General features: G+C 38.5%; 1 protein-coding gene across 1 annotated transcript; it reads right to left on the reverse strand.

Moving 5' to 3' along the window:
• Nucleotides 1–469: 469 nt before the first annotated feature.
• Nucleotides 470–5,494, reverse strand: LOC128741978 (heterogeneous nuclear ribonucleoprotein 27C). Its single transcript, XM_053838130.1, has one exon. It carries the CDS (start codon nucleotides 5,044–5,046, stop codon nucleotides 3,847–3,849), a length of 1,200 nt encoding a protein of 399 aa, XP_053694105.1. The 5' UTR covers nucleotides 5,047–5,494; the 3' UTR covers nucleotides 470–3,846.
• Between the last annotated feature and the right edge of the window lie 6,304 nt (nucleotides 5,495–11,798).

Below are 11,798 nucleotides of genomic sequence, written 5' to 3' on the forward strand. Positions count from 1 at the left end.
TTCACAAACTTAAAATAGATTATATTACATATTGTACACAAAATAATACTGATTTAATTGGAAAGAGAATGCGCTTATCGGCGTTGATTTCCAACCTATAAAAGCGATGAATCATGTTCGTTTCTCCTGTGATCGAATCATGAAGTACACTAGGAATTCGTTATCATGTGCCTCTTCTAATAATAGACTTCAAAAATGCGGATGCATTACTCGGCTCATTGGATTGTTATCAAAATTTTAGAGAATTCAATGATTCTTGCGATTCCGCGACTTTATCAGTGCAGTAAACCGGCGACCTTGGAAAGAAAATACGAAACTCAATACGGTTGGAAATAATATAATGCCTGTAATAAAAACAAACCAAAGTGAAATCAATAAGCAAACGAATAAGTAAACATAACCAATCAAAACGAACATAATTTTTCTCTAGAAATAAACCAAAACAAAACATAGTTTTTTTACAGTTTTATTTGATCTTCTTTTACTTCGAATTGAACAGGAATAAAAGAATCAGAATAATTATCTTCACGGAAAAAAATAATAATTAGATTATCTTCACCACTTTTACTATACTAGAAAAATATATATAAATTTTTTTGTTTATTTATTTTAAGATGACAAATAATGAAAAACAAAAAATAAAATTAAGCAAAAAAAAGTTGATAGTCATTGAACAGTGTGTTATCGCGATTTAATACAGGAGGGGGGGGGGGTGAGAGTAGATGTTCAAACATGAAGAAAGTAGCCCCAGAGTTTTTAAAAAGAATGCAATTAAGAATTAAATTGCCCACACACCACCGACCGGACCACGGGACCGGATGGGGATGAAAACGCGCTTATGTAGTGAACCACGACGATTACTATTTAAGATTATCATTAGCTTGTATTTTTTTATCAATTAGGTTCTGAGTTACTTCTGTGTTCACTGTGCTGCTGCTGCTGCATTCGGTTCAATGCTATGGTTCAATGTGTGATTAATGTTACTGACGTACTAAACGTAACCAGAGACGCAAGGAAATGATTTTTTAGGAAATAAAAGGAACAAAAAAGAAAAACGAAGGATAATCCTATAGCAAAAAAAAACGAAAGCTTAATTCCAAGGTGGTTCGCAGCCGCCTACTAGTTTAGTTGGGGCTTACGAGCGCGTTTTTTTCTCTTTGTACAAGTCGCGACGAAGAATTTTTTTTAGTTTTGTTTTTGATATTCAAGTGGATAAAAACACACAAAAGGAGGCTTTGCTTGCTCTTGTTTCGCTCGTGACACGTGTTGCCCGTTGCTGTTTGTTTGCTGTTTTTTTCACGGCTTACTTTGCTTCTTTACTCTGTTTTTTTTTCTCTGTGCTATTTTATGTCACTCTATTGGTTTTGAATATAGGATTTCGATTAGAGTCGTAACTTATTTCTTTTTCTAGCTTTTCCATCATCTATGTTTGCGGAGCGCGTCGCTCTCAGAAAACCAAACAACGCAGGAGAACTTATTCAACTTATGCCGGCTGCAGCTTTGCTTACTCATTTGTTTTTTTTGTTTTTTAATTCAGTGTCTTCTTATATCTGCGAGTGAATTATTTTAATCAGGTGAAACGTTATCATTAGAAGTTACACTTTAAACTTGTAGTTTAACTTTGTCCTTACGAAACTGAAAGAAAACGACTTTCGCTTCTCTAATTTGTTGGTTTGTTTTCTGCTTATGTTGTATCAAACTTACCCATAATAATTATTTGCTAGACTTTTTTCATCTTGTGTTTTCTTTTTTTCATTAGATTGTTGCTTGCCTATGTATTCTCATCATTTAGGTTTATCGTTAGTTTAAAAAAAACAAATCATTTTCTCATTTTCCCTTCTTTTGTTTTCTCTCTTTCTCTAAAGTTAAGCTTAAACACGACTGATCAAAAGGAGGTCTTCCGTTCGTTTATCAATACCGTTTCGAAAAAAAACGTTACTTTATTTTAGCATTCTTTACTTGCTCATCTAAGATTACAGGAGTAGTTACTAGTTTGCTTTATGCCTTGCCTTATTTCACTTATCAAAGAGATGGGGATGTTTTTACTGTGATCAACTTCACCATATTATACTCAGTTTTAAAAAATACCTCTAAGAGTAGTTTACAACTTTAATAAAAAACGAACGCGCACGCACAGTAGTAGGCTTTGGGGTTTCGGTTTTTGTCCTTATACTTTTTGCTTCTATCCCGATTTAAAGATTAGATCCTTAACGACGAAAAAACGACGACAAACTTAAAAAGTACAGGTAATTATACAAAAAAAAATACAAGCTTTCAGGCTCTGAGTCTCTTTATCATTGTTTACTTTGCTTATATTTGTTTTACTTAGGAAGTAAGCTTAACCCAAAAAAAACGAACGAACGAACGAACGAACGTACGAACTGAAAATCACATGAACAAAAATCAATTAAATCAATCGCTGTTGCAGTTGTTGCTCTTAACACGCCTACTTAGCAGAAAGAAGAAAATGAAGACCGGCTGACTGCGCATCGCGTCACGGCCTTCTTAGCTGATCGGGCTACTGGACTTTCGCCACCATCTTTACTAAACTCATTCTCTTTTTTGTTATTATTATGGGTACCTGATTAAGTATAGTAATGTATATCCTTATCGTTCCGTTATAGACAAAAAGTGTTGTGTTTATTAAAAGGGGATTTTGCTGTTTTTTTTGCGGTTGCTTTTGTTTTCTCCTCTTCTTACACCATGCTCTGTTCGATAGTTTGATTCCGGGGATTAAACGAAAATACAGGAGGAAATTAAAATACCATCATTTCATGAATTTTTTTTTTTCAATCTTCTTATTATATTGGTGTAGAAAAAGAAATAAATTTTCCTGTGAATTTTTTTCCTCAGTGACTTTTTTTACCATTTTTTTGCCATCATTTTTATGCGTTTTCTCAGTGTGGTTTCTAATAACGAGGGACTAACGGTTAAGAATATTTTGCGAATAACTAACCGATTCTGTTCTGAGAGAGAGAGGGGAAACAACACTTGCTCGGTTCCGCAGAAGACGATCCACCACAGTTTAGCAAAGTTGCCCTCCGCATTGTCAGAAAAAATATCACCCGAAAACCTTCATCTAAAATACGGTCGAGTTAAATTTACGGCTCAAGTGTGGGTGTGTGTGTATGTATGTGTGTGTGTTCGTAAATGATTTACGTGTATCTTAATCCATTTTTTAATGCTAATAGAGTTGGTTTTTGTGTGTATGTGGTTTATTTTGCTTTAAATGTTTTCATTTTCGCTGCAGCTAACTAACTCAGAAACAGATTTATACGCTTATTTTGAACAGGTTTTCTCTGATTTTTATTCAATTTCTAATCAGTAGATTGAACAATTTCTTCTTATTTCTTCCCTTCGTTTTCGGTTTTCTTTTCATCTGCTTCATCGCACCTAAGCCTAGTCAATAAAGTTATATTAGATGTGTATTTTTTTATTTATGCTTACGTTTGTATATTTTTACTTGCCATTTTCCAATTGTGTGTTTTGCTTTTTTTTATATTAAACTTCTCTGTGTAGTTTCTCCTCTGTTTAAGAATATATGTATAATTGTTTCCCCTTCTGCTTCTTCTTCTTCTTGCGATAGAATATATGTATAATTTTTCAAGTTTAAAAAAATAAGAAATAATCTTCTTCATCTTATGATTTCGTTCCAATCAAACTTCGATCGAAGGAGGCTGCGACCGCCGCCGCCGCCGCTGCTGCTGCCGCTGATTGCCCTGGTTGTTGTTGTTGCTGCTGCTGCTGCTGTTGCTGGGCAAAATGCATCGGTTGCTGAGGTTGCTGTTGCTGCTGCTGCTGCTGCTGCTGCAGTGGCGTCGGTTGCATCCTGCTCGTCGTCATTTCTCAAAATGCTGGATAAGGAGGCTGCGACGTAGCATCATTTGCACCGCCGTAAGCCGATCGCGGTCGGTTGTAGGCAGCGGCCGTGTTCTGCTCATTTTGATAGTAGCCGCCATAACCGCCGGCAGCACCGGAACCGTACGCCGAACCACCACCGTACTCGGAACCGGGCTTCGAAGGGCCACCCGCCGTCGGGCCGGCCGATCCAGCAGGGCCAGCCGTTGGACCGGACTGAGGCCGAGAATACATGTCGGCAGAACCGGTAGAACCAGTGTTCGGCGGCATATTCCAGGAGTTCCAGTTACCGGAACCGTAACCACCGGCACTGCCAGCGCCGGAGCTGTTATACATGTCATATCCTCCGTAACCTTGAGTCTGCTGGGGCGTAGCGTTGTAATTGCCCCACTGTTGCGGTGGAGGAGCACCCCAGCCCTGGTAGGCATTGGCCGCTCCGGCAGAGGCTCCGTAACCGCCGTATCCTTGCTGTGGCTGTGAAGCACCCCAGCCTTGATAGCCCTGCATCATATTCGACTGCATGTTGATTGGTGGGCCACCCATTTGACCATTGCCCATCGGGGGTGCTTGCGGGGAGCCCCACTGATAGGAGTCGGCATTCATACTGTTGTTATTACCACTGCCGTCACGAGGTTCTGCCTTCTTGATTTCTACCTGTTTGCCGCTGATGTTTACAAAATGTTCCGCCGTTGCTCGCTCGACTGCCGCTTCGTTTTCAAACGACAAGAACCCAAATCCGCGGCTTTTCTTCTTCTCCTGATCGTACATAATGACCACCTCCATCACGTTCCCATAGCGGCAGAAGAAACTGCGCAGATCCGTTTCCGTTATATTCGGGGGGAGACCACCGAGAAAGACCTTCGGGTAGCCACCGGTACGCTTGGGCTTGTGCAGTGACCTAGGATTGCACGGTTTCGGATCGATGGTACGGCCGTCCAGTGTGTGTGGGCCGTTCTCCAGAGCACGCTCGACATTGTCCGGGTCGGCAAACGTTACAAACCCGAACCCGCGGGAACGGCCCGTTTCGTTGTTCTTCATGACCACACAGTCAATAACCTCGCCGTAGCGGCCAAAGTAGCGCTGCAAATTTTCCTGGGTCGTTTCCCACGACAGACCGCCGACAAACAGCTTACCCTTCTCGTGGTCATCCAGTTCCGCCGCATTCATCTTCTTCGACGGATGCATCATGAATTCGCACACTTCTTTTTACTCCGTACGGGGCCCTTCTTAGTCAACGAAACACGCACTTTTGGTCTTCTTACTATTTTTCGTTCGATTTGGCTACACGCGCGGCGCCGATTCTCGTACAATTTTCGCTTTTTCTTCCTCTTTCACCGCACACACCAGAAAATCACTTTACGGAGCGAAAAATCTCCTCGAAAAAATGGTGCTTCGCTTCTTCTTAGCCTCCGCGACTGAAAACGCACTTGCCCCGAATATTTTTTGCTTTTTACTGTAAAACTAACTTACTTACAGTCTATATTTTATCGGTATCTGCTTCTTTACGTTTCAATTATTAAAATTATTATACTTAAATCTCTGCTTTAACCTTAATAATGCCTTAAATACTAATTAGAAAACTAAAAAAGATTAAACTTCTTAGAAATCTAAATAACATGTAGGTAGGCTATGACGAGTGGCGAGACGAACATCATCATGCTTGTGAAAAAGGGATTTTTTTTTATTTCTAGGTTAGAACGAAACTGCACGAACCAGCACAAGATGGCTACTGGCTCACTGTCGACGAGGCGCAAGGGGTATATTCTTTTCCACAGGCAGGCACATTTCGCCTGGTATTGGTATATAAATACATACAACCGCAGGCAGACGATCTACCGATCACGCTACGTATAGAAGAAAAATAAAACCGTTTACCGACAATAAATCGCGCGCGTAAAGGTGGATAGGTAAACCGGGCAATCGCAACTGTCCCTAAGGGTACCGCCAGAGTGCAAGCGACATGCGACGCGACGCGACATTTCTTGCTGTAGTTATACGCGCAGCCCTTTTTCGCCCGAAGCAGGACTGTGCATTTAGCAACATGAGAGCGAAGTCGTGTCGCGTCGCTGTCGCGTTTACTCTGTACGTGGCCTTACGCACACTTCACCGCGTATACATATTTGCGATTTGTTTTCATGTGGAAAATTTTCCATGCAACGAAACTGGTGTTTTGCGATACCGTGTACCCCCGCTGGAATGGCTTTCCTTAATCTGAACCCTGGTGGTATGAATGCGTTCACATTAAAAACTGATCAAGCGTCATCCGCAATTGACAATTAAGTTGACCGGGCAAATTGAAAAAAATCAGAGGGGTTGTGTACAAGACGCGACCGCATGGGACGCAGGACTACGTAAGTCTCCTTGTAGTGATAGTAGCATGTATTCATGCTTGTAATCATTCGATTCTTCATGTATATTGTCCCTTTTATGACTATTTAGACTACAGTGATAATCATTTAATGCAACGTACCGCATTTTTCACTGTTAATCTGACACTAGAGTGACTTTTAGTTTGATCTACTAATGAGTTTGACTTCTTTTTCCTTCTTCCCATTCTTTTTCACTTTATTTTCTTTGAGCGAAATCGTGTGCGAGATTTGACTGTGATAATCGTGTAAATCGGGGTAGTCTAAATAGGGGCAAATGTCGCAATACATGCTATATGCAACATATATACATGCTACACTGCCGCTCTTCGCATAACAGTCCCATGGCGACAAATAGCAAGCGTAGAAAACGGCGACTGAAGTTTTCCGTCAGTTTTACTTAATTACGCTCCCACAGGTTATTTTCAAGCGAACCTTTACTATAAATTTGTTAAAATGAACAGGTTCAAATGTTTTAAACAAAAATTAGTTACAGATTTTCAATTATTATCAGTTTATCTTAACAAAATAGCAATGGGACTGACATGCGAATAATTTTTGATTGAATCAGGAAAATCTTCGCATAACCGTCACACTGTCGATAATGTATGGTATGATTTTCGAGATTTACGGTAACCAACCTATTTTGAACCCCTTCAGCAGCTGTACATAATTTGGACACTTCCATTTGATTTTGCTGTAAGTGTCCAAATTATGTACAGCTGCTGATGGGGTCCAAAATACGTTGGTTACCCTACTTACTGCTTTTATTAAAGAGAACTAAACTGAAGACTAAAAGATAGTTACGTCCAACTCAACTCCCCTCTACCCCCACCCCCTCAGTTCACATGATACCATATTCCAAGTAATAGCGGTGATAGAGGTAATATTGGCCGCCTACGCAAAACGCGTCACAAAACATGTACCGCCTTTCCCAAATTATAATAACCGCCATTAACTTGCGATTTGATATGTCTTCAATGAATTAACAATGCATAAAATATTGATTGACTATGAATAGCTATCAAATTTAAATGTTAAATGATTCTTTTTGCTACGATCAATATGCTCGATTAATCAAAATTGAGTCAAAGAGATCGGACCATTCCTGTGTATGTTCATATGTCAATATTTGGGCTGACCTGTAATTGGTTCCAGTTATTAAGAAACTGGTGATAATTTTCACTAAAAATGTAGTAAAATAACTGAAACGAATTAAATATGAAATGGAAAAGTAAGGCCCCGTACATAGTAAACCTGACAGCGACGCGACACGACTTCGCTCACATTCGCTTAAATACGCAGCCCTGCTTCCGGCGAAAAAGTGCTGCGTATTTAAACGAATGCGAACGAAGTCGCGTCGCGTTTAGTCTGGCGGTACCCTAAGGGTTTCAAAAACTGTTGTCTCTCTTAAAAATCTAACGATTATAGTTATCGGAGCAAGAGTGACCAAATTGATCATTTTCAAAATCATCGAAAATGTTTGATTAACTATAAAAATATCTCTCGATAATTTGAAAGGGCCATAAATGAATTATCTAATTTGAAACTAAATAAAATCCTTAAGCACATACGCAAATATGAATGCAAACGATATGTCGCAAACGATGCGTTCCAAAAAAAATTAAGACTTTATTAGCAAATGACAATAACAGGTAGAGGTGCAAAAGTTGTTATATTCCCTATTCTATAATACAAAATAAGTATATCTAGAAACAATATAGTCAGTTTATTGAATATAATGCATTTATGAGGAATTATTTCAATTTAATAAGGGGCAGAAATGGATGTGACTGTTATGCGAATATTTTTGAATTGGGACAACACAAGTGGGTTTTGTTTTTCTATTCTTCGCGAACAAAGCCTACAATTTTATAAGTTTTTCTTAAAGTACAGACAAAATCACACTAATATTCGCAATAAACTCAAAATCCCCAAATATCGCCATGGGACTGTTATGCGAAGAGGGGCAAAAAGATTGTGCATTTGAAAACAATTTAATAAAATCAAGAACACAAACTATTACTTTCCTGAGTATAATCAATATATATAGAATGCCAGTGTCGCTGCAGTGCGCGTGGTAAACATCACACATGTTCAGATAATGTATTTACATTACCGTGTACCCCCGTTGGTATGACCTTCTTTAATCTGAACATTTTTAATCTGTACCCCGGTGGTATGAATGCGTTCACATTAAAAACCGATCAAGCGTCACACACAATTGACCTTAAAGTTGACCGGTAAATTAAAAAAAAAGCAAAAAATCTTAATGCGTTTCCTCTTGCTCAGGAGCTTTGGCAATATAGCTCAGATGCAACTTACCTCTCTCCAGCACTCAAAGTAGACCATTTTAGTCGAAACTGCCGAGCCAATTTCTTCTTATACAAACCGAACATTTAGAATTCGCGCATGTTTGAAATGTTTTCAAAACGTTTGTTTTCGTCAAATCAAAACAACAAGTTCATAGGGTGCGCGTCTTGCGCGTGTGTGAAAATGGATAGTTACCAAATATTCAGATTAAAAATGAACGAGCTGTTTTTCATATTAGCGGGGGTTGAGTGTATATATGCATATGTGTGTGTGCCTGAGATTCATCAAAAGGGGAATCTCATTGTCAAACTTTGACAACCAGTTTAAAATTTCAAATATGGCTGCCAAGTAAAGTGATTAGAAACTTCGCTTGCTTCAAATTTCTGAAAAAACCGGTACAAAAAGGCTCAGTTGTGGTGATCAATTCATCCGGACGAAAAGAAAAAGAACGATTAAAAACATTTCACTGGCATGAAAACACAGCGATGAGCGCACTGATGACGGCACCAACGAGCGCACAGATAAAGAACAGATAAATAACAATGAGCAACTTTGAAAATGAAGTTCCCGATTCACAGAATTGATACAGATTGTTAGGCTGTGAACCATTTCGCGAAATTTTTAACTTTTTGGTTAAAATTTGACAGTTCGATGGCTTTCCGAAAATAACCCTGCTCGAGAGCATCGTTAAGCCTAGTATCCAGCTGAAAAGAAAACAGCTCAAGAAAAAATGCTGGTATTTACCGAAGAAATTTTGACAACTGCAAGGCAAGCAATTATCTGTCATTTTTTCTTGTGGTAATAATTGCGCCGGATATTATTCCGTACGGAAAAGTGACGTTTCAATTCACTAGCATGTAAAACTGCGCCATCTGAAAGTAAAACAATATTTCTTGTGAGGTGCATACTGGTAAAGAAATCGCAAACGGAAAATCTTTTCTTTAGCATTTCTTGGCCTATCTTTTTGCCCATTTCTTTTCAGGTCGATACTAGGCTTTAGTTTTAACCAAGCTCTGAGAGCCAATGAGATATGCACAGGTGAGGAAGAGAGCTTCGACAGGTTTCACTGATTTTTCGTTAGATTTTTTTTACATTGGTATGGATGCTTATCGCATTATAAGTTTGTTCAAACAACTCGGGCTAAAACGAGATGAATTTTATCTATCGAATAAAAGCAAATGAACATCAAAAATTCCTCCGATTTTAACTCGGACAGAAAAAACAATATTTTCATCCTCACCTTATATGTTCTTATTGAGCAAAAAAAACTATCAATCCGTCAAATATGAAATGGTTCACATTCTGAACTGATTTTAACCACTCAAGGACAAATAACCATCGAACTGTCAAATTTTAACCAAAAAGTTAAAAATTTCGCGAAATGGTTCACAGCCTTAGCATGTTCACCACCATAAGCCCTGTAGAAAAACAGCGACACTGGCATTCTATATATGGCTTCTACTGATGTTTTTGATATTAACTATCCAGCTTTTTACGCGCTATAATGGTGGCCGCTATAAATTGTGTTCGTAATATGCGAACAATCCTTTTGACAACTCTGCATACATCAAATCTGACACTCTTCTCTTGCAACACTACCGTGCTCTTTCTTTCGTTTACGTCAAAGAAGGAAAGCAAAACTGTGCGAAATGTAAACAAAACTATTGCCTTCCTTCTTTTGCGTAAACGAAAGAAAGAGCAACACTGCCGTACAGGAGAAGAGTGCCCAGTTTTGATGTATGCAGAGTTGTCAAAAAGATTGTTCACATATTACGAACACAATTTATAGCGTCCGCCATTATAGCGCGTAAAAAGCTGGATAGGTTCGACAATAATATTCCTATTACGTCATCAAAAAACATTTAATACACCCAAACGAGTAGTGCTTGTGTTACCTGCCCAATGCACAGAGGTAGACCAAAATGTTCGCATCTGCACGAAATCGTTTATCATCGGGTAAGTCGTTGCGGGTTACCATATCGAAAAGAAATGGGATATTTTTTTAATTCCGAAACTGGAGGGCAATTTTCGGCAGCAGTGCTGCCAAGTGTCAGGACATGCTTTTTGTTGAGGTTGGAATAGATTTGAGTTTTCTGCGCAGTTTTAAAAATTAATCTCGGCAAAATTAAGGTGAAATGTGTCGTCATTGATTTTGTACATTTCAAAAGCAATTTTTTTTGTTCGAAACAAAAATTCTGTCGAAAAGTTAATGACTATTATAGTTTCCGTTAACTGAAAGTCGTCAAATTAGTTTAGCGACCTACAGTATAGTCTCGGAGCACCCGAACTGACCGGTTGGTAATAGCTAATTTGCCAACTGAACTTTTTTTTTCCTTCAGTAAGGTAACCAGTTTGATGCTTTCTAAGCTTTCTAAGCAGCAAAAACCAAATGCTTTATTTAAAATTAGTTTCATACTTACGTGTAGATTATTTAGATTTGGTCGCTGTCGTGTGAAGCACAACCACTGTATCGGCTCCTGAAAACCATGAATATATGAATTCGAGCAAAAAGTAAATGACGGCCAAATATCGCCGTTAGGGCTGTCTTCGGCATTTTTACTTTGTTTAATGATCAGTTCGGTTAGTTTTTATTGACGAAATTCATCATACTCAGTCACATTGCCAACATCTTAGCAAAACATGTTGAAATAAATCTCGGCAGACACATTTGTCTTGCTGAAAAATCAGCAAAATCGTCGGTTACCGAGTTAGTTCGGCTTTTTTTATGTGCCAAGATCGCAAATCATAGCCCATCACGGTATGTTTAGTGTTAAGTCTACCTATTTGCCGGCATATCGACAATGTAAAATTAAATTACAGCACGTATAACTATGCTTACTGTTTCATGTGCGCAAATGCTTTGATGTTGGCTATGAAAACATTAACCGCGATGAAATGAACGTTTTGATAGCAGTTCGATTAAAACTAATAAGTGCTATTCGACCTGAGCCAGGTTAATTTACGAATTCGTTATTAAATTCCCATTTCGTGTTAGGAAAATCTTAATTTTCTGGCATCTCAGAACGACTGTCGTCGCCTTTGCTCTTAATTGTTCCATGCAGACGATCAAATTTACACGCTTACAACTTTAATTTTTTCATATAAATTTACTGCGGGAAAATATTGGCATTATTCCAAACACGTGAAATAGCGTCAATATAAAATTTAAAATAATCTTGTTTAAATAATACTTTAAACAATATTACAAGATGTAACTCCATAACGTTCAAAAAACAATAAGCGGCTCATCCGCTTTTTACA

Source organism: Sabethes cyaneus, chromosome 3 (assembly GCF_943734655.1).
Source record: "Sabethes cyaneus chromosome 3, idSabCyanKW18_F2, whole genome shotgun sequence".
NCBI classification, from domain to species: Eukaryota; Metazoa; Arthropoda; class Insecta; order Diptera; family Culicidae; genus Sabethes; species Sabethes cyaneus.